The sequence below is a fragment of the Mustela nivalis genome (genome assembly GCF_964662115.1).
Source record: "Mustela nivalis genome assembly, chromosome: 12".
NCBI classification, from domain to species: domain Eukaryota; kingdom Metazoa; phylum Chordata; class Mammalia; order Carnivora; family Mustelidae; genus Mustela; species Mustela nivalis.
Genome location: NC_139031.1, coordinates 66,446,871 through 66,470,844, shown reverse-complemented (window position 1 = coordinate 66,470,844; position 23,974 = coordinate 66,446,871). Strand labels below are relative to the sequence as shown.

At 41.7% G+C, this 23,974-nt stretch overlaps 1 protein-coding gene across 12 annotated transcripts in view; it reads left to right on the top strand.

Annotated features, from left to right (window-relative positions):
- Positions 1 to 21,733, top strand: part of PPP1R9A (protein phosphatase 1 regulatory subunit 9A) — a 311,463-nt gene extending 289,730 nt beyond the window's left edge. For 6 of the 12 annotated variants that reach the window (XM_082693613.1, XM_082693619.1, XM_082693618.1 and 3 more), the window contains 5 exons: positions 9,583 to 9,781; positions 11,822 to 11,941; positions 12,738 to 12,761; positions 13,851 to 14,033; positions 15,404 to 21,733. In XM_082693613.1, coding sequence (XP_082549739.1) covers positions 9,583 to 9,781; positions 11,822 to 11,941; positions 12,738 to 12,761; positions 13,851 to 14,033; positions 15,404 to 15,613 — 736 coding nt within the window. In that variant the 3' untranslated portion in view covers positions 15,614 to 21,733. The remainder of the gene's footprint in view (positions 1 to 9,582; positions 9,782 to 11,821; positions 11,942 to 12,737; positions 12,762 to 13,850; positions 14,034 to 15,403) is intronic. The other 6 variants (XM_082693620.1, XM_082693617.1, XM_082693614.1 and 3 more) reach the window with 3 other exon arrangements.
- The last annotated feature ends 2,241 nt before the right edge of the window (positions 21,734 to 23,974 follow it).

Here is a 23,974-nt window from a genome sequence, read left to right as displayed (position 1 = left end):
GCTTGTAGGAAGGTCAGGAGGGCCGAGAATAACACCGTACTTTATGAAGAACCTCACCTTCATAGAATGTAATTGATTTGCCCACGATTACGCTGCAGGCGGTTGACATGACGGGGCTTGTGCCTCCTGTCCGGACATCTTTCCGACACAACCCCTCCCCTCCACTTGTTTATGCCTCGAATGATGCAGAAATCTCTTTACGAAATTTGGGGACCATCTCAACAGCAGTAGACTAAGGAAGAAACAGAATGCTGACAACGAAAGATCGTCAGATCTGTTGGGAACCATGGATCCATTTTATAGGCTGTCCACTGCTGTTTCTTTTTCTCCTTTTTCTTTTTTCTGGCATACCACTTGGTGAGAAATTGTACCTTCTTCCTGGGATTATAGGAGAGTGGGGTCAGGGATCAGAAGAGAGAATTCCTAAATTAATTGTTGAAGTCTGTTATGGTGGTGGTTTAATCCTGTACGACAGAGAAAGGGTAAAAAGCTCTGTTTATATTGAGGCCACCAGTCTTGGGAGAAATAAGTCCATGATCCGACTCAAAAGCAATTTAACTTTGTGTGGTTTTGAAGTGAGAAATAGAAAACAGTCTGCTGTGTGCCTTAAAATTAAGAATAGGAGGGCGCCTGGGTGGCTCAGTGGGTTAAGCCGCTGCCTTCGGCTCGGGTCATGATCTCAGGGTCCTGGGATCGAGTCCCGCATCGGGCTCTCTGCTCGGCGGGGAGCCTGCTTCCCCCCCCCCCACACCTCTCTACCTGCCTCTCCATCTACTTGTGATTTCTCTCTGTCAAATAAATAAATAAAACCTTAAAAAAAAATTAAGAATAGGAAATGATCAAGGATACTCAGGATAAAATACAATAAAAAAGTGGAACTGTGTCAGGGAGAGAGAGATGCCCAGATACACAACAGGAGAGGGGCTAGGACAGTTCTATAGTAAACACCGCCTTTATTTCGGTCCCTGCACTTCTGAGGCAGTCACTTCCTCAATCCTTGAGGCTCCGTGGGGAAAGGGATGGGAGCGAAGAGCGAAGCATCCAGCGCTGTGGAGAAGGCTTGACTGGATTTCATCATAGTGGCCAGAGGGTATCACCTCCCTCTACAAATTCCAGGTCAAAGGCAAGCAAATCTTGATTCCTTTGGTGAGTGCACACCTTACTCGAGGCCAGCCCCAGGGAGTCACTACCACGAATTCCAGCTTTGGAACCAGCAGCCAGACGGCTCCATATTTTAAAAATCCTAACCCTGGAGTCTTTCTGCTTCACTGGTCACAAGTATTTATACATGTACCAGTGCTACAAAATAGTTGTCAACTGGAATCATAATTTTATAATTGTCTGTAATTACAGTAGAATTTTGACAGGCCTGACAGGAATTCATGTAATTGAAATAATAGAAGAACAAGGGAAAAAGGGAGGACTTTTTCTGTTTCACAAAATGATTTTTTGAGCTATCACAGTAGTTGGTTAACACTAATTCAATCTAATGACAGTCTCTGTTCTTCTGTATAGATTGACAATGGACCCAGAACCTTTTAAAACAGAAGTCAGAAAACAGAGTTACTACCCAGTAGTGACACAGGGCCCCCAAAGGTGGGTGCGTGACAAGCACCATCCATGTCAGGGTCCCGCTTGCAGTTGTGGAGGACTGGGTGTAAACTCCTCACCTCTGTGAGGCTTTCTCAGAGAAGAGAGGGAATGATTTCACGGATTGTGTTAGTAATCTTATCTCTTGGCTTTTCATTATTAGGCTGTAAAAATCAGATGGGGTCATTCAATCAGTTAGAGCCAGAGGCTGCGGGACTTGAGAGGCAAGCGGAGAGGTTTGCCAAATTCAGTCTTGCTTTTAGTTTTTGCCTTCCTCAAGAGTTAATAGTTTATTGTATTCCTTGTGGAGACCTAATGACTCAAATGCATGACATGAAACATGAAACAAATAGATGAGGTTCAATAATTATAATAATAAATAAAACCTACAAAAAATATGGCTCGGTTCTAGCCTTTTCAGATATGTGCTCAGTGAACGCTCTGATTTAAACAGGCAGGATAGCAGGTCACAAAAGCAGGAAAGAGTTAGTGAGTTAGTTGTCAGAGCTTGTTGACAACAAAGAGTAAAATAAAATATCCTCATTTTAGAGCAAGTTGCCTCCAATGCCAGTGGAGTACCTACTTTGGAGCTCTGCAGAAGAAGCTCCTGGTTGAGTGGCTGAATGGAAAAATGTGTAAACAGTTATGTGTGTCTCAGAACAAGGCTAGATGGTGGCGTGTGGGAAGAAGACAGGAAGGGAGATGGCACTCCTTTCTGGAGGTGAATATGCATTCCCCTTAAAAGTGTGAACTGTGGGGAAAAAAACACTGTGCCAGAATCCAAGTATTCATCCTGACTTTGCCATAGGTAAGGCTCTGAATTTCTTGGACCTTGGTTTCCCACCAAAAAGTAATTAGATGGATTAACACTACCTGTTCTCTAACTCCCCATCTCTGTCTGTATTATCCAATATGGTAGCCATATGAGATGTAGCCATTCATAGAGCACTAGAAACGTGGCTAGTCTATATTGAGATGTGTTGTAGGAGAAAATGCATGCAGGATTTCAAAGACTTAGTATGGAAAAAAAGAATGTGAAATAGCTTATTAAAAATGTTATAATACTGATTACATGTTGAAATAATAATACCTTGAATATTTTGGGTTAAATAAAATATAAATTAATTTTACCTCTTTTTTTATGTGGTTACCAGAAAATTATAATTTACATATACAGTTAATAAGATTTTTATTTATTTGACAGACAGATTGTAAGTAGGCAGAGAGTCAGGCAGAGAGAGTGAGAGAGAGAGAGAGAGAAGCAGGCTCCCTGCTGAGCAGAGAACCCGATGTGGCGCTTGATCCCAGAACCCTGAGATCATGACCTGAGCCGAAGACAGAGGCTTAACCCACTGAGCCACCCGGGCGCCCTGATCCCTATGATTCTATGAAAAACATCCTTTTTTGAGTTCTAACTCATTCTGTTGATCTATAAATTGGTATTTTCATGTTTGTTCTTTTTTTTTTACTTTTTTTATTGAAATATAATTAATACAGACTATTAGTTTCAGGTATACAACATAGTGAGTCAGTAATTTCTATGTGTTACTCAGTGCTCATCACGATACATGTACTCTTGTTTATCTATTCTTTTTTGAACATATCTACTCCTCTGTGTTCCCAATATAATCTGTTTATACACAGAGATACAAGAGATATAACAATATAAATTACTATAAAGGAAAATTGGGTAAGGCAAAAAAAGATAAAACAGAAAGTAACATTGGTACTTAAAATAGAACATCTTCAACAATACTGCCTGTGCGCCAGAAGAGAAAATCACCGCACCTCTGCCTAAACTTGACCCACAGAGGACCAAAGAGGAGCCAAATTTCTTTAAAAGCAAATGATTTTAAAAACAGGAAACAAAATGCAGTTGTAAATGGCCAGAGGAGAATGGTGAAATGATTTCATCCCGGCAAGTTTCAAAGCGAGAGTTTAAGGCCTGAACCATGACAGTGAAAACTCAGTGAAGCCCCTACAGAGTGGTTAACTTTAACAATATCACTTCTGCGGGTTCGCCCCTCACTTGATGGTTTTTCATGCCCAAATATGGCTTTCCTTAAAAAGAGGGTTATTTAGGTTGTAAATTTAAAGTAATTTATTAAAGCCTCCAGTTTTAAAACCTACCTTTTTTTTTGTTTGTTTTAGTTCATCTTACAGATCTTGTTGTTTCATTTTATACATCTAGTAAAATTGTATAAAAAGAAAAGCAGTCACTTTTATTAGGGACCCTTGAACAGTCTTAGCTTAGCCTCAGTAGAGCAGACCTGTTCCCCCTGTAGTTGTCGGTCCTGTTCTTAGAGAACTGCGCTTATAAAGTTAACCTACTTAGTTTTCTTTTTAAGTACATCCAAGTGCTTGAAAGCTGACAAACTCTGACATTCCTAACAACATCAACACTCTTCCACTTGAAAAAAACTCTCGAAAATCTAGTAAATTAAAATGGTGACTATATAAACACCCAGAGCTCTTATCACTTTGGTTATTTTTCATCTTAACCAATTAAACATATTAAAATAGAATCGATAGACAAACTTCTCTCTCAGATTCCTAATAATACAGATTTTCTTAACTCCTAAGCAATATATTTATTATTCCTAAACCTAATGTTTTTGTTTTGAAATATCAAATATTTATTTTATAATCATCTTGCTGTTTCATTTTAAACCTTCCCAGGATGGGGAGGATTCATTAAGGGAAGAGTTTCTCCATCTCAGGGAGGGGGCAAAAAATACCTTTTTCCATCTACCCTCTTGGGTTTTCCAGCTGGAGTCCTATAAATTAGATTGGCAGATGACAGATTAATAAGGGAAAAGCATACAAATTGATTTTTGATTTGACGTAAGTTTTGTGTGATGCAGGAGCCTTTATCAGGAAGTGAAGACCAAAGAAGTAGTTAAACCTGAGCACTTTAAAGCTAGGTTTGTTGAAGAGTGGAAAGTCTTGGAAAAAATGTTGAGAGGACAAAAGGGTATGAACTAAGAGTAGTAAACAGTGGAAACTTAGCAAGGCCTGTTTGTTCCTAAAACCACTGTTCCTTCAGATTCCTCTTGTGTCCTTGCATCTACAGAGATAAGGATGTTTCTTTCCTCCAGGTGTAGGGAAGGCACCTCTCTCAGAAGATCTTATGATCTGCTTGGGGGGCAGTGGGGGAGGGCAAAGAACCCTTTGTATACTTGCCATTTCTCAAATTCCTTAAAATGTTTGCTTAAAATATGTGCTAGGCCAAGTTGCCTTATTCTGTGGTAGCATGTCCAGAACCCTGTCAGAAATTAAGGTTAGACACTACAGGGACCATCTCAGATGGGCTGTTGGTTATTAATGGGAGTCTTTAGACCATAACTGAAGGTAGAAGCAAAATATGTCAGTGGTGGTTGGCCTGCACTGCAGATGGACACCTGCTTGTCCTAGCTGTGATCTGTCAGGGTCTTCAAGTGCCCTTAGAAGGGTCTGGCTTTACAACTACCGTCTCCTTAGTGGATGTGAGAACCTTACAGAATTACTTCATCTGAGGTGAATAAATGGAAGTCTGCAGCCCTCTGATTGCACCTAACTTCCCTTAATTAACCTCCTTAACTACCTGCTTAAATTCTATATTCTGCTTATACATTTTCTGTTCTGGCAGCTCCTGAACTCCTAATTATATCTTGATGACATTCAATTCTGTTCTGAATACCTCACACACCTTGTATTTGAAGTTAAGACAAATAAAAAAAAAATATATTACTATGGAATGTTTACCTGAGCAACTTAATTTTGGGGTGCTGACCCCAGAACAAACTGGTGTCAGGATGTATGTAATTGGGTTAACTGCTCTGTAGAGTTGTTAATTATAAACCATTTGAATGCCAGGAAACAGTGATTATCTCCACCTCATCTCCCCCACCCCCCCCCAACAATTTAATATGACAGAGACTTTATTTGAAGCCATTCTTTTTCCCGGTTCCTAACAATAAAACAAACCAGGGTTACATTAGTGACTTGTAATTCCATTTTCACCAAAAACAATAGTGAGACATTAGTGTACAAGTTAAAAAAAAAAAAAAAAAGATGAATTACAGAACACATACCTATTTTGATCCTCCAGAAATTTTCAGATCCATTTCTACCAATCTTGATTTTTAAGGGCATTATTAAAGATCTCTATGGAGATCTTTACCATAACCTGCTCTCAGAGTCAACAAGTGCAATAGAGAGAGGGAGGAAAGGAAGGGAAGGGAAAGGGAAGGGAGGGAAGCAGTAAGGAGAGAGGGAAGAATTTTACTTTATTCTTTTTTTTTTTTAGATTTTATTTATTTGACAGAGATCAGAAGTAGGCAGAGAGGCAGGCAGAGAGAGAGAGGAGGAACCAGGCTCCCTGCCGAGCAGAGAGCCCAATGTGGGGCTCAATCCCAGGACCCTGGGATCATGACCTGAGCCGAAGGCAGAGGCTTTAACCCAGTGAGCCACCCAGGCACCCCAAATTTTACATTATTCTTAACAGATTCTTCCATCAAATGGAAGAGACTACGAGTGATCAGTAATGGCATGATTGCTTCCAAGCTCTCTGTGCTCCTTTTGTAGGCCCAAGAGTTCAAGTTGTCCAAAAGGAAATTGGTATTTATTTTAGAAAGCGTGTCTGCTAAGCTGATGGATCTGTAATTATGAAGTAATGGAGAGTTTGCTTCTTTTAATGAATATACGCTAGGTCGAAGCAAATGGAAGCATACTGACCAATTCAGGATAGTAGGAGACAGTTACTTCAGTTCATAGGGTTTTAGAGTCAAGGTTAAGATACCGCCTCAGCAGGGACACAGCCAGACCTCCTGGAGACCTGGAAAATTCTCTTCCAAGGATTTTAGGACCTAATGGTTTGCAGTTGTGAGGACACTGGTTATTTCCTTAGAAGTGGGCTTTCTTTGCTTTCTATGTGATAATTCCTCCAGTCCTTCCATCATCTTGATAGAAAGCTGGAGAAGAAAGCCTCCGAATGTCCCCCAAAGCTGAGCCTCCATGATGTCACTCGTCATACTCACACTGTGGCCTCTGGTCCTGTGTTCAGTGCTGGATGCACAAGTCCTCATGGAATTATTAGTCTTGAATATTCTCCTGGCAGGAGGCTCTTACAAAAGAGTTTAATTATATGTGGTCATGAGCTTCTGTTTGAGATGTTCCATGATCAGAATTTGAACCCAAAGTCCTTTTCAAGTTAGGCATTAGGATGACAGTAGATGGGCAATAATATTCTTATTTCCCGTCTAATTAAAAAAAAGATAGGGATGGTGGTGATTGTCCCAAAAGTGTTTTACAAAGCTCACTTAGGAGCAGGACAAGAGAGTCATGCTGTCATTAATTATGGCCTGTTTACCAACTTTAAAACAATATCCATATATTTAAGCACTACTGTACCTTTTTGAATCGTGGATGGAACTCTTAAAAAAAAAAACTCCCATGCTCCTTTGAGTAACTGATTCAGAAATGTATAACCAAAGGGGGAAATAATCCTAGGTCCATTTTATCTCAAGCATGCCCAGTTAGAAGACTGTGGGACTGCAGAAAAAATATTTTTATGGATCTGCACAGTTAGAGCTTTCTGAATATTTTTACTGGACTGGGGAACCTGAGCTTCTAAGTCAAGCCTTAGAAGCTAAAGTATGAATGGAAAGATAGCGAGAACTGCAGAGATTAACCTCCCATGAGGTGTGTGGTTTCATATTCAAGGAGTGGGCTGGGGCGAGGAGATGAGATCCAGCTTCATGGAGACATTCCCAGACTTGTTAGGCTGGAGACGCTCGTCTTATCTCCCCCTAAGACATGTGTTACTTTCTGAAGGGTAAGAACCGAAGATCCTTCCTTAGTTGAGTTTGTTTACATGAAGGAGATAAGATGTCTCTCCCTTTCCCAGAAGGGAGGTGGGGACAGCACTGCTGTCCCTGTCCTATCTTATCATCCAGATGGGTATTTTTTAAGATTTCCTCACCAACAGTGTAGACCAAGTATAGGATGACAGCTGCCTTTCATTCTGTCACTCTGGAGAGAAGAAAGTAGGGCAGGGGGACCCAGCACAATAATTTTCTGTAAATAGTCACCTCTTCTCCAGGAACCTCATATTTGCATTCAGGAAAATAGAAATAAGTGTAGATACTAAAAACTTCAAGAGTCAACTCAGACATTTGTTAACATACAGATTCCAGGCAAACTCCTCCCTTCCAAAGGTCTCCCAGAGTCTAATTCAGTAAGTCTAGGCGCCCAAGAATCTGTATTCGAACAGCTGCCCCAGGTGATTCCTGTCAGGCTTGTTTGGGAAGCACCACACTGGTCTACCACCCAGGAATAGAAACCGCTTCTTCCAGAAGACCAGTCTGTCTCTGCTGCCATGGTTTCTTAAGTTCGGTTATTGTACCCAATCCCTACCCCGTCTTTTAACAGCAAGTAAGTAGACTTCAGGATACAGAGGTTTTTTGGTTTAAACTTTAGGATGAGACTGAAGGTTGACACATCTCTCATTGGGCTTTCTCCATTATCCTTACAGTCCCCTTTATTGTTTTGGTGTTTTTTTTTTAAGGAATTTGCCATTATAACCATCAGATATTCTGGAATCTTTAAGTGAGCAATCATGATAGTCACCCAGCTTATGATCTCAGTGTTCTACCAAAACCTCATTGGCATCTTTGTTCTCTTTAGTCACTATTTTTATAATCTCTTTACCTTTGTAAATTAACAAGATGTTTTCACATTTACTGTTCCCTTTGAGTCTCACAATAACTTTGGAAAGAACAGGAACTATTGGGAGCTGCACTGTTTATGTAAATTTGAAATCTATTTTGAAATATTTGAAGTAAAAAGTATTTCAAAGTATTTGGAGTGAGATGTGAGAAGACCAAAGTCCTGTATGTGCATGGGTCGTGTGCGGTCTAGCTGTGGTGTGGAGGCACTTTTCACTGAAAGGGAATCTCTGTTGTCGTGACATCAACACGCAACAAATAATAGGCACGTGTCAAACTCATTTGGACAGATTGAGGGTTGACCTCTTCCCGGATGCACAGAAACTACCACCCATTCCTGCCTCGGCTCTTGATAATTCCTTTTCTCTAACCAGAAGAAAAATACAAACACACAAGTATACACAGACATAAAAATATCTGTTTTCAAACTGTGTTTCTCAAATACCTTTGAATCCTTTAAATGTTAAACAATAACCTTTGGCCTTTATACTTTCGCAGTTTCCCGGGTACTTTCACACATATTACCTCATTTAATTCTTAACAACCACATAGGAGCTACATAAAATATCCACCTTTTACAGAGGAGAAATAGAGGCTGAGAGAAAGCCCAAGGCCCCATACTCAAGAGGTGACAGATCCTGGACCTCCAAATAGAGTGTTAAGACTTGCGGTCTGGTTTCCTCCTAAGGGGTGTGAGGGCAATCGGCTGTGACATCTGTCATTCTATTGATGCCTGAGTCGATTCGGCTAATGTGGCTGGCTAGCACTCCAATTGTGATGAAAAACCAATAAGGCGTGTGTTCTGCTTAAACTTTCATAAGCCCTAAAATTTCCAAATTATTTAAATACATCTTCTAAAATCCTAGACTCTTGGAAGCATGAGTTCAGAGAAGGCAAGGAAAGAATGCTGGCCGAGAGCTAATGTCACTGGCGGTGAGGCACTGCTCGGTCACCCAAATAAGGGGAATGACGTGATGGTTAACCTAATAGCAGTTCCAGAAAGACGGTGCCCTGTGACTTCAGTTCAGCCACATCCACTTAATAGAAACAATAAGAATTCACTGTGGCAATAGCAATATGAAAATGTTGACCATTGTTCTAGAATCCATCGATACAAAAAAGATAGCTACTAAGATTAATGTCCTCGTCAAAATTGCAAAATTGTTCCTCTCCCATGTAGAACAATTTGTCAAACTGCTACTTTGAACTTTATTCGTAGTCCCTTCAGCGAGTGTCACACCTGTCCTTCCTTTGTCTGACATACGCATTTTTTCCTGTAACACAGGATCTTCAGAAGCAGGCTGGAACACTGGAAACCCAAGCCGTCCCCCGCGCCTCAGGCCTCCACCCGCTCGCCGTGCATCCCTTTCTCGTGGTTTAATGAGAGCCGAAAAGGATCCTATTCCTTCAGGGACCTGCCTTCACCTACACGTCCCCTTCAGCCTTCTCCTGAAACTCTAATTTCAGATAAAAAGGGGTCCAAGGTAGAAAACACATGGATTTAAAAAGCAAACAAGAAAGCCCCAAATCCTTCCTCCTCTCCAGTCTTTGGAAAGGATTCTCAACTTGTGTGTTTGCTCTGGACCTGAGAAACCAATGTGATAACCCTCCAGTAAACCATGCATGGTATTTCTTGTGTGGGGGAAAAGGAAAGCCTCGTTTAACCATCACCTTCCTTAATGCTGTTCCATTCTAGATTGTATGTTAATCTTTGATTTGCCTGTCTTTTCACATATTGCTATTAAATCTCAGTTTGACAGTTAAGCCATGCTGGGAAAGATGCATTTGAATCATGGAACAGTATGATAGATCTGTTTACCAAGCGTTCCACTTTAAATTACATTACAAGACTATTTTTACTGTGCTCTTCAAGATTTACTGGAAAACAAATAAATTTGGGACTGAATATGTGTTCAATATATCTAAGTGAAACTCTTTAAAACAAACCAGTGCTGACATAGCACCCTTACTTATCTCTTCTTTTTAAATCAAACTTCTACCTTGAAAAACTTATAATCTCATCACTAAAGTTCTCTAACTTGAGCAGAAATAGAAAATATAATTGCACGGGTGTTGTTTGTTTTTAAACACGTGATGGTTATTTCCAGCATGACGCTGCAAACCTTATCTAACATTTTATTGGAACACATACAGTGGCTAACTTTCACATGTTGTTTGGTCTTCTTTTATCTGTGTTCGCTTTTCTTTCTCAAGCAGAAATGTGTGATTAATGTGACTTGAATTTAACTCTTTTCTTGAGGTCAGCAGCTCACAAGGTCTTGACAGGGCTGTGGGTTGTGTGTCTGTTGACATATCAAATAGTAATGTGTTGTGTTCAATGCTCTCCTGCTTACATGTTCTCCTAGCCTAGCTCCGTGAGCTTGGATTTAGTCTCCATGTCGGAAGTTTGAGCAAAACTTGGGGTTTTTTTGGAACTGAATTCTGCAGCCTCTGGCACGGTAGTTATTTTTGACAACTGACAGAACCCAGTAGCCAGGGAGCCTAATGGAAAACTAACGGGCCAGTTCCTAAGGAAGCAGAATATGGAACAAGATGGTGTTGGCCAAGGGCTTAGAGTTCCTTGGAAGTCAGTCATTCTAGAATTACTAGCAAAAGAAGTTTTGGCACTACTAGACCACTTGGATCTTGAAACATTTTCGGTATTGGAGCTGAGAAATCTAAACGTAGTTTGAATAATTCCACCATTAGCTTGTCCTGGAGGGACTCCAGATTGGTTTAAAAAATATTTTCACAAGTGCAGCCATGTGGTCATTCTGAATTTACTTGACTTGAGTAGCCACTGAACATTTTGATGAAGTTCTGGGGAAGTTGTTTTTTTCTTTTCTTTCCTTTTCTTTTCTTTTTTTTACACCCCACCCCCCCAACTCCACCGGCCCCAGGTGATTATTGGGAGAGTGTATCTGTTCTGCAGCCTCTTTGGAGCTCTGCAGGTGCCGTGGGAGAGTCGTATTTTAGCATGTAACTACGAGTATATTGTCAGACTCTGACCTCCCCCAGAACTCATCATCTTGAAGGTTATATCCAGGGGACAATTTGCCTTTTCTCAGTATTTATCATGGCAAGCGATCCTTCCCAGGGGGTGCTCGAGCTACCTTTCTAATATGGATGGCCATCTGTTCCTAATAACTCAGGCTCTCCACACCATCTTGTATTTTTACTTGTACTGTTACTCATCGCGAGTAGGGTCAAAGAAGATAGGCTTATTAATGTTACTCCTCTGAGCAGTTGCAGAGGATAATGAAGCCTGTATCCTTGAAGAGGGATTGAAGAATGATTGCTCCAAAACACCTATCCTTTCATCTGATGGAGAAAGCGCCCAGAATTCCCCATCAGTTGCAAAAGGCACAGTACCTTCCACCACCGCCGCTTGAAGGTCATCACCAAACCAAATGTGAATTTCTCCGAAGATGACTTAAAGAGAACCTTTGTAGGACTTGCAGATACACCTACCACTGGTTCTCTCACTGTGCCCATTTAACCCTGAGCTTCATTTACTTTCACAGAATTTTACCTTCAACGATGACTTCAGTCCCAGCAGTACCAGTTCAGCAGACCTCAGTGGCCTGGGAGCGGAACCCAAAACAGCGGGGCTCTCTCAGTCCTTAGTGCTGTCGTCAGATGAGGTACGCTCGGGGCGCTCACGCAGACCCACCTTCTCAGATCGTCCATTGTACCCGTCACCAATCCCCGAGAAAACGTAGATTTTGCGTGTGAATCATGGGGACCATGTTTTCTTGTTTGATGTGAAATCTTCACGATTTCTCTCTCAATATGAAGGCAAAGTATTATTTCTGAGTCCATTGAAAGCTCTCCAGGGACCTCCTCTGCATTACTCTGACTTTACTGAGAGGACTCTGAGCAAGGGGGTGGGTGTGGGAGGCTTGGCACAGAGAGCAAGAATAGGGAGTGGCTCAGACTGTCCGTTCCCTCTCTCCCTCACCCCCCAACCTTCACCCTTACCCCTTACCCCTACCTCCACTCTCACCCCCACCCCAAGTTGAGCATCGCCCCTGATTGACAACCACTGCAGTGGAGAAGGGAGAAAAACTGATTTAGGAGCCAGGGTCAAGTTAGCATTGCCAAGAATTCCCAGAAGATCAGTGTGTTTCCAGAGAAACAGGAAATTACTTGACTGATGGACTTAGTGTTTCAAGAGATGAGGAGAGGACAGAAATGCCACTATGGAGGGTGGGGGCGGGAGGAGGAGAGGCCGTGTAAATAAAAAGATACCATTGCTCCACATATTTGCTCAAAGTTACTTCTTTCTAACATGATTTTTGTTTTATAAAACTTTTCGTCTCCTAAATTTTTCTGCCCGTCCTCTTGAGATTTTAATTTTAAATCTTTGTACTGTGTATGTTGTGTCTCCTAGTTCTGTAACACTTTTCTTTTTGGTTCCTTTGTTGCTCCCTCACTCAGAGCCTGGATATGATAGATGACGAGGTGAGCTATCAGTGGGCTGCGTGTGGTGGCTTCTGTGGTATTGTTTGAACCTCCTCTTCTCTCTCCGCAAAATGATTTGAAACCTAAACAGTACAAGACCACTTGTGTCTGTCCCGGAGGGTTTCCGTGCGTGAAATCATTTTGCTCTCTGCCCTCGTCTGTCCCTAAGTTGGAGCGATGTTTCTGAGGCAAGAGGATCACCAGGTTCTACCCTCGGAGCCCCTCGGTCGATCCCCCCATCACCACTACCTTGACACGGTCCATTCTGTTCCACCCCCTCTGCCTTCATCTCGGCTTCCCCATCCCCTCGTCAGTGTTCCCCGAGGTGACACCTGTCTCTCCTCCCAAACCTGTCATCGCCTTCATCGCCTCTCAGCTTAGAGGTTCTAGGAACCAAGCTGCCCTCTGTGCTGTCCAAAGTGGTGCTGTGCCCTGGGCGGAGCCAGAGATTTGGAATGAACCACAGACAGTTGAGCTCTCCCGGTCCCCTGCTCCGTGCTCCGGGCTAAGCCGCACGTGACTCATTTATTAAAAGTCATTATGGACATTACCTGCCCCGCCTTCCTCACGGGTTTGCTTGCTGCTCGAATGAAACCCTGGCTGTGAAATTTCCCCTCACAATGCTTGAGGACTTAAGCCTTTCCTCTTTGGAGGGGAAGCTACCTCATGATTTCTACATGTATTTTTATAGACCTCTAACGTCGTCTCTGAGGCTTTACGCAGAGTGGTGCATTGCATATAGAGATGAATCAAATACTTGCTTTCCACATCTCATACTCTTTCCAAAGTGTTCTAATGTAAAGGCTTGCAACATTGGAGTGTATTTTCCAGTAGTAAACATCCTACGTTAATAATGCTGCTTGTTCTGGGGGAATTTTTCAAATTTCCAAATACCTAAAAAAAAATATAGGTGATAACTATGCATGTGTGATACACACACAACTACAACCATTAACTTATTATTCATTTGATGGCGTAAAGATAAATGTGGCTCTAGTAGGGAAGAAATTCCTTTTGATAGCATAATAGGCCGTGGTGAGCCATAGCTTTTTGGTCCTTTAACAACCCTGCATAACATTCCTACCTCAGATCCTTGATGATGGACAGTCTCCCAAACACAGTCAGTGTCAGAGTCGGGCGGTCCATGAATGGAGCGTGCAGCAGGTTTCCCACTGGCTAATGAGCCTAAACCTGGAGCAGTATGTATCTGAATTCAGTGCCCAAAACATCACTGGCGAGCAACTCCTGCAGTTGGATGGAAATAAACTGAAGGTAAAGAATTCTGTCTCTGTGTGAGGTTACCAGGTGTCAGTTGTGTCGCTCATGGTACCTGAAGTGTTTCCATGAGACAAGAGTGTTCTGCCTGTCTGAGAGGGAATTCCCATCAATGGTCGGCAGAAAGGACATTGCATTGTTTCTGAGCAGTAAACAAAGTTTCGGAAAGTCGTCAGAGATTCCGAATCAAACAGGATGCTGCCGAGTAGGAGAGCTAGGGGCTCACTCCATTGCTTCTACCCAGACATGTGGTCCACGAATGAAGTCTGTTGACTTCCTGTGTGGTAGGAGTTGTAATAATGGCCAACGTGGACTCTCTCATCACATGAGAGTGAAGACCTAGATCCATGAATCTTTCCTTCTTTATTCATTTCTTCTCCACCCCTGCTCCTCCCTGCACACCTCTCCAAAAGTGGGACGATAGTCTCCTCAGAACTTTCTTCCCCGAGTACATGCAGGCCATGTCTCCCCTGCTCCATCCCACTCTCATTTCACCTGTCCAGTCCATCCCTTTTAGAGACTGTGGGGGGCGGATGTGGACCCACCCCTGTGGAAAAAGGGCAAAAAGAGCTTACATTGGGCTCACCATCCCCAACCTCAGCCCCCTGTTGGGCTGAAGGGCAGATGAGTATCTCCTGACAGTCTTGAAAAGGTTAGAGATCAATCAATAGTCGGTGATTATGAAGGCCCCATTGACAAGGCTGTCCCTGTTGGGGTAATGGATGCATCCCGCTGTTGATTCTGAAGGTCAGGAAACATTTAGAGTACGCAACCAACTCCCCTTATTCTGAGTTCCAAGCTCACTAAGCAACATCCTCATTAACAGGAATCCTTTATAGGTCTGCCTACAGGGAGAGAATGGCTAGTCATGCTGACATGAACATTCCGGCCCCAAAGACATTTTTGGTCCTCATTGTAAGTGACTACATTGGCAAAAAGGAAGCCACTTCCGTTCTCCCTGCCCTTCTTGGGGCCCTCTATGGCAGCAGGTGCCCACTCCTAGCTTTTAAAAATATTGACAAGTTTAGCGATACTTTTGCTTGTAAATGTCTATGGCCCAAAGGTTGGAGAAACAGAATTTTACCCCCCCCCTTTTTTAAATTCCTTCACCCATTAGTTACCAGTTTGGCAAGCATGTATTTAATGGGATTTAAGGTGTGCTGTGCTAGGCACTTCGAAGGGCAAATAAAGCTTAGCCCCTAAGTATGGAGATTTTTGGCAAATGTAAGCAGCTTTTTCTAGGTTTTTACCTCTTTGATTATGTTTAAATCAGTTTTTGAGTCTGAACACATTGTGATATCAGCCTCTTCCTAGGCAGAGAGGTCACTGATTTTCAAGTTCAATTTGTTTATGTATTTCCTTCCTAGGCTCTGGGAATGACGTCATCCCAGGACCGAGCCGTGGTCAAAAAAAAACTCAAGGAAATGAAGGTATCTCTCGAGAAGGCTCGGAAGGCTCAAGAAAAGATGGAAAAACAAAGAGAAAAGCTGAGGAGGAAGGAGCAAGAGCAGATGCAGAGGAAGTCTAAAAAGACAGAAAAGATGACCGCTGTGTCAGAGGGTGCTGGCGAGCAGTGACGCACACCCCCTCCCAGACAGCTCTCCCCTCTTCCCGCCCTGGTCTCCTCCCGGGGACGGAAGGAACTGATGGCAGGGGTAATGTGCTCTAGGCCCAGTGGGGAACCGCGTGTGGCATACCTGCATTTTCTGCAATAATAGAATACACTTTTAATTTTCGCCTCCTGAAATAATCCCAAGCCACCTTTGTTTATTACCAAACCAAGGGTCTCATTTGTGAAAGATGCAAAATAGCTGTGTTCCTCTCTTCTCTTACTTACCACCCTCTTGTGTTGCATTGGGTGGGTGGTGTCCCTGGGGGAATCGGTGTTACCCTGCCCAGGAAAAGCATGGTGTGTCTCAGAGCACCATGACTTTTCAGTCTGGGAATCCTGAAACTATGCAGTGGCTTGTATCTGCGTGGCCAAGAGCCCCACTCTACCGTGAGATAGGGGCTCCGGAATCTGCTCCAGTGTGTGGACAGTGTTTGTGTCTGGACAGTGAGACAACCCCACTGTAACAACACGGGTGCCAGGCCGCATAATTATATCCGGTGGCAAAAAGCAAGCAAGCTCTTCTGTTTGCTGGGCATCCGAAAGAGAGAAAAGAATTCATGATTTGTTAACCCCAGAAGGAAGCAGAAGCCCTCAGATTGTGGATGTGGGTATTACCTCGGGGTTCTGAGGGTAACATTTGTCCTCCAGACTGAGCTGAACAAAGGAAAAAATCAGAGGTTAACACAGCCCCAGGATGTTGGGATCCATTGTTTACTTTGCTCCCGCTGTGTGTTCAGTAGTTCAGCGACACAGACACACATAATGTAGTTCCTTTATTCCCCCAACAAATTGAACAGGAAATTGATTTTTAAGGAAACCAGCATTTTCAGGTTTCCTCTCCTGGGGAACATTCTGGCTAGCCTTCAGCCTGACTGTGACATAATCAGGAACTTGTCACATATTTTCTACTTAAGATTTCCCAAGTGGGCTTAGTTAGTGTTTTAACAAATGTACTTTTAAGAAAAATAGAAATACCAGTTAGAGAAAATTTAGATGTGAGTAACACATCTCAACCAGAGAAGCAATTTTATTGAGCACACAGAATGTTCCCGTAAAGGAGAGCTGACAGATTTTATAGATGTTTTGAATGGTTTTTCTGAGCCGTTCTCTTTCATTCTTTAGAGATTTCCATGTTACAGGTAAAGTTTGTTTAAGAGAGTTCACAGGAGACAGTCTACCAGCGGAGACAGTTATGCTGATTTTAAAGCCAGTATATGAAGGATTTCGGCATTTCATCCAACTAATTCAAGCAGAAGAGACTAGGGCAGAAGGAGGAGAAAATAAACTCATCTTGAGACACTTCCAATGATCGGTTATTGTTTGTTGTTGTTGTTTTGCTTTTTATGCTTGTGTTTCTGGTTCTGCGTTGGCTATAAAAATGAGGTCATCCATTTTCTGGTTCTGCGTTGGCTGTAAAATGAGGTACTACATTGAATGGGGGGTCTTTGTCTGTACCATACACTGGACAGGTCGTATACACAGAGCTTGGGGAAGGCCTTTGAAGGTTCCAGGTAACAGATAATGTAAAGGGGGCCCCGCCCATCTAGCACCAACTTGTATTTTGGACATTGTGACTTTTTTTTTAATTAATTAAAATATATATATATTTTTTTTAATTTTTTTTTTTTTTGCTTGCCTGAATATCTGAAATCTGGAATTGGCTACACTAGAAACTTATAATCCTGTCTCTCCCTAAGGCCTGTTTCCTTTTTGGTGACAGAGTATTGTCTGTTCTACTTTGATCCTATTGTCCCTAGTACAGATCATTCATTCAATGCTCAGAAACATTGACGTAAAGTAACATTGTGTTTTACAATGATTGGAGTCGCTATGTATGTCTTTCTGACTATCTTCATTTGCTGTATGATAATGAAACTGCCATACTGGATACTCTATCAATATTTGAGATGTGTGGTGCTTTGCTATTTATTAATATCCTGAGAAACAAGGAATCACTATTCATGAACTACAAAATTCAGCAGATCTTTTCTAATACTAAAAGACTAAATTAGTCAAAATCTGGTAATACTAGTGCTTGCTAATGTAAATTTTCTGCCATTTTTGCTTATCTTCGGGGGGAAAGAAGTGATCTGGATCACACTGGAAGTTTTGCTCTATATTCATTTTAGGAATGGAAATAGAGGATGATTATCTTAAGTGATGTTTACACTCTGGTAATATTTGAAAATGGCTGTACATACTGGAAATGTCTATAAGTCTCAGTCTCTGCACATAATTTATGATCTCTAGTGTATCGCATTTCCTTAAATGTTTTAGAAGTATTGTTCTTGAACTTTATTTGTACGCTGCCAATGTTTAGACCAATGACCAGCTGAAAATATTATAAATCAAATCCTTCTTCCTCAAATCACATAGTTTGTATTATAAGTATTTTGATTTTTAAGTTAAGTTACAGTGATTTTAGGTCTTAATGAGTTATTTTAATATTACTACTTAAAACTGCTGAAATTGTAAAAGGCACTTGATTTGACTGTCCAGCCAAGGATGACCTGTAACTGATTGATCGAAGAGTATGAAAACAAAGTGCAGGACCTCAGAATTTATGAACATTTATTCATATTATTTATTATTCATATTATTTCTTTTCTTGACTCTAGTGCATGATGCCTAATTGAGGTCCCAGTGTCTTCAACAACTCCTACTCTAATGCTAGTGGTTTTCGGTGTCCCTACAGTTTAACATAGACTTGTTGCTTCATGAACTGTAAGAACTTTGCAGTTTATTTTATTTATCAGAAAATGAACAAAAAGGGAATATCTGGTTGCTATGAACTATATTCCTTCAGTGACAGCTCAGTATGACTCTAACAATAGCCAAACTGTTTTGGGGTATAGGTAATGCTTTGCGGGGTAGGGAATGTGTGATGAGGTCAAGCTGTAGACAGGGAGCATGAATGTCTGGGACAGAGTTTTCCATTAAAGGACTTTAGTTTTTATAATGGATTACTTGATTTAAGACCATCTCCCTTAAAGTAACTCACAATCTATGTAATAGGTTTTTTTTTCTTCTTCTTCTTCTTCCTTTTTTTTTTTTTTTTTTTTTTGCCTGAATCCAAAGTGTACTTCAGAGTGCTTCATTAGGGCAGGAACCTAATTTTACCCATTTGGGCACATTGATGAAGTCCACCATTAATTTCATGACAGTAAGCCTGTCCTTCCACGTTATCCTCCTTTAGTTGGGGTTGCCATGGGTTTCCAGCCCTCAACATCACGGAAGTATTTGGAACCCACCGTGGTTCGTGACGGCAGTGTGCTAGTGCTCATTCCAAACTTAACTTTCAAGGGGCATGAAATGGGACCACCTACTCTGGGCTTCTTTGTTGTTGTTGCCAACAAAGTGCCAAGAGGACAGGGGAGGAACCCAATTAACCCTTGCTGCTGCCTTTCATCCTATGTCATCCCTGGCCCGAGATCATAAGCTGCCCCCAGGCCTGAGCTACAAAAACAGTCACGGATTGTTCGATCTAGGACCTTAATTAACCTTTATGGTTTTTTTGCTGAGGACAAAGAATTCTCGTCTAGGTTGTTGGTGTAATAGGATCAACATGTGCTTTAAAATTATATTTTAAAAGGTAAATAAAAAATTGCATTTATATGGATGTTCTAACTCATTTATAAATGTTAAAGTTATATAGACCGAGCTTCAAGAGAAGAAACCAGTGTTTGAAGAGTCTAAACGGAGAGGTCCCCATGATTCTAAAAGAACTATTTATACTTTAGAGGTATTGTAGCTCCTCATTACATTGACATATTTAAGAATTACCAAATTCCATTTAAATCACTAAATTTTCTGTCCCAGTAGGGCCCTGGTGAGGGGCATTTCAATCTGGTGGATACTGGTCACTATAGTTCACGTCACCTACTTAGTGCTAAGTCCTCAGTGCTTTCTGAAGGAAAGGTAAAATGAAAAACAAAAGCCCAGGGTTTTTAAAAACAGCTTTTCAAATTTATCTTTAATCAAGGACCTATCCTTCTACTGTTCTGAAGCTAAGCATGGAAGGATGAGGTCCAGAAATAAAATGTGCATATTTTCCACTAGAATTGTTTTCCTTCTGATAATAGGGTTGGGGAGTCAATTCTCAAAAGAAAGCCATGGTATATGAAATATGAATGTGTTTCCGTGGCTCCTTCCTGAAAAACAGCCTGGGTATGTAGGCAGATTTTTGTTTTTATATTTGTCTTAGGTATTTAAAGTCTCAGGAAATTTAGTCTTGGTCCAAAACACTGCGGGGGGTGGGGGGGGGAATCCTACTAGACAGTACACCAGTAGTATTTGAACAATTTAGCATAGCGGTGTAGACTTGACCCCACCAGGAAGCCAGAGGGCAAAGAGAAAGCTTACAGAATCTACTTTCCCCTGGAAAATAAAAGGTTCAAGTTCTACTTTAGGGTAAACAGAGGGTCTTCAGTGCTGCTGTGTGAGCGTCTGTGTGGATGTGTCGAGGGAATGGTTCTGACTTGAAGCTAACGTATGTACGCGGTGTGGACCAATCACAGCATGTGACCTGCTTCTGGACCTACAGACTGGGGAAGGACGGAAACGGGATGATTTCCAGTCCTTGACCCTACCCCAACCCCAAAACTGCTTAAGATTCGAGAACGAATAGGAGGTAATGCCTAAGAGAACCAGAGGCAACTTCTCGATAATGTGCATGCTGCGTGTGTAGATGTACAGAACTACATATGTGTGAATATATTCCCACCTTACATACACACACACACACACTCCGCAATGACACTGCATAAAAAATATATATATTGTATATGGAACTTGGTCATGTCAGTTAGGACTCCAAGCAGTAATCATAGCCTTATTGCCACTTTGTGTGTTTGTGTACATTGAATGACTCATAAGATTTTCAGAGATTTTTTTAATGTAAGTATTTCTACTAAATGCACTTATCCTTCTACATGTTTATATATTTTGGTAAAATTGATTTATTAGATACTTGGTATTTTAGTAAGATAAAGTTTCTTCAAATGTTTGGTTAATGCTTTGATGTCAAGATTGCACATTGCTGAGTCGAACCTCAGAAATTTATGCAGCTTTGGGCATTTTCAACTGCGGACCGCAGTTTCCTTGGCTAAAAATTGCACGTATGTTCTTGTGCATTCGCTCATGCTCCCCAGCGACCTACTTGGTAGCTGTGACGCTTCAGTCACTACCTGCTGGCTCTCTGGTGGCCCTGTTGCCATCACGTGATCACTATTTACTTCTTCCGTGGAGTGACGGCATGGTTAGGTCAGTGCCAAACACGATGCAAGCGGCTGTGAGCGGGAGTATGTTGTTGGAAGGTGTCCACTTCTCTTGCTTTCAGCTGTTGTATCCAGATACCCAGGTTTTCTTTAAAGGATTTAAATCTTTCACCCGTGAAAGAACAATTGGCCACGAAGAGTTAAATTACCTTGAAAAGTGGGAACTAATAGGCACTCCAGCTAGATCACACCTCCCAACAACATCAGATTTAGTTAGTGTTTTGTGAAACCCCTCAAATTATCTATCTTTATCTATATATGTTTTCCTTAATATAATTTATGGTCGCCCCTACTGCTTTTGTATTTTTTAATGGTGGTGCTATTAAACCACAAGCACGCCTGCTACGTATCACTAACCAACCCGGCCAGCTGGAAAGAGAAACAAGAGAGAATGAATTCTATTCCATCGTAAGAAGTTGATTTATTTTAACTTTTTTCTTTATGTATCACTAAAGGAAAAGGGTTGTTTGAAAAACCTTTTAAGTCCAATAAGTATGGATAGCATGTTATCTGAAACTTTTAATTTGTACATTTCAGTGTCTGATCATTTGCATGGAAGAGACAATAGTGCCACGTCTAAATTGTTCTCTTGTGCTTGGTTAATATGTACTTCTCTAGATTGTTCCGTTTCAAGCGACATTTCTTACTCTTTGGTTTTCAGAGGCATTTGAAGCAAACTATCACAATGGTCCTCTGTTTTCTGACCAATCTAAAAATACCTGTGATTAAATTTGTCAGTGTAAATAAATTTCTTGCCAATGAGTATTATTGTTGTTAGACAACGAATGCAATAAAAAGAGAAATACAGACATCTGTCGGAGTAGGCTGGTTTTTGGTTTGGGTTTTTTTCCCCTCTTCCATTTTCACCTTCAACTAAAACAAGCCCTGACTGGGTAAACCTGTATTAACTGCCAAAATGCATCTATCAAGCAAGAGCAGAGTGCACGTTTTCCAGGGAAGTGAAACTAAAAATGAGTTTTAGCCCCAGCAAAGTGTAAATTGGCAGCTAGCATTACATATGAAAGCACAGTTAGGGAACTGGGTATAAAATAGAAGGTGTTCCACTAGAAGCTTCCTCACCCGCCTTCTGATTCCCACGGCGTGTTTCCAGTACCTGTCAGCCTGGCCAGGCTCTGTGACAAACACAGTCAGTGGCGGGCCTCGCCTCACACAGCACAGGGCAAGCTCAGGGCAGGCCGGCCCACGAGACGGGGTTCTTGGTGGCAATTTTATTTCTAAAACCTTAAATGTTCTGAAGACTCGAATGTAGCAAATGAAGGATATCAGTTTCTCTCCCTCTCTCGCTCTCTGTCTCTGTCTCTCTCACACACACACGAGCCATAATTGATCTGTGACTAAACCTTCACCAAAAAATAAATGAAATAAGCTGGTTTTTCTCTTCCTCAGAGTATGTTATGAAACCCCTCACTGAGGGGAAGCACGTATCCCTTTTTGACTGGCCGTAAGCATATGCTATGTCAAACTGAATAGCTTGCCTGCTTTTTCTGTTGGGTGGGTTGGGGGAAGAATTTGCTTATTCTGTCAAGAACAAGAGGGAATAGAATGTAGTTATTTCATTGATGAGATCAAGCAACTCTTTTTAAAGGAAATATGGGGGCTTTTTCAACATAAGCCCAAAAGCCATCAATAGTTTCAAGACAATATTTGAGAAAATCCAACTTCAAGAGCTGTGAACAGCGTCACTGAGTAATTGAGTGCTCCTAGGGCATATGATATTATGCTCCCTGAAATGGTGACTAAAACAACTCTAATCCGATATGAGAAAAGTGTTTTTCGATCCAAACAAAATGTTCCCATTTATTCCTTTAAGTTAGTAGCCTTAAGATGATGTTGACAGTTCTCAATTTATCAGCAGACCCTTTTCCCCAAAATGCCAGACCTGACGTCATCATGACAAGTGCCTTGGAGGAACTTGGTCTCTAATGTGACCGCCTTAGCATCCCAAAGACCTCATCTGGCCGGGAAGCCGTACTTTCAAAAGAGACAGACAAATAAAAACAAGTAACCTTGTCATACCAGCTTCAATAAGAAAATGACAAAAGTCATCTCTTCTTCCTAATCACATCCCTCAGAAGATAGGGCAAGATTGTTGACTTTTTTTTGTTTGCCTTTCTACTGTTTTCTTGTGAGCCTCCCCTGCAAGTTACAATAAGAAAAAAACAAACAACAACAAAAAACAAAACAACACCTGGTTGAGGGGATGGGCAGTGGGTGTCGTGTGTGGCTTAGTCAGTGAAGCGTCTGACTCTTGATCTCAGGCTGGGTCTCCAGTCTTGGGGTCACGAGATCAAGCCCCATGTTGGGATCCACACTGGGTGGGGAGCTTACTTAAAAATACCAACAACAGCAACAACAAAAACCAGGCCCACTACCACTTGTAACAACAGTACTGTCTTCGGGGGCATTTAGCTTTACCTGAATGGATTATGGGCCTCAGTCCATCTTCAATCACTGAAGCTAACACACTTCTTTTCTTTCTTTCTTTTTTTTCTAAGATTTTATTTATTTATTTATTTATTTGACAGACAGAGATCACAAGTAGGCAAGAGAGGTAGGCAGAGAGAGAGAGGGGGAAGCAGGCTCCCTGCTGAGCAGAGAGCCTGATGAGGACCCAGGACCCTGGAACCATGACCTGAGCCGAAGGCAGAGGTTTTAACCCACTGAGCCACCCAGGCGCCCCAACAAACTTCTTTTCAATGGGGCAAAGCCACTAACATGTACAGTTTATGCTGAGATCACAACACTCCCAAGAATATTAAGATTTTCCTACATGTCATCGCTACCAGAGAACTGAGTGAGAGTAAAAGGAGAAATGGGGGTCATTTAGGTTTCCATTGACTGAGAAAGTCCTACACCGAAGGGGAAATGGGATTCAGATTGTGCCATGGCTTTGCTAAGGAGGGGTGCCTGGAGCTGAGGGAAACTTCGTAGGTCACCTATAGTTTCCCAGCAGGTGACCCAGAGCTCCTGAGGACTGTGGTCTGGGACGACTTGTGAGATCACTATGCTCCTCTGTTTCCAGAACAAGA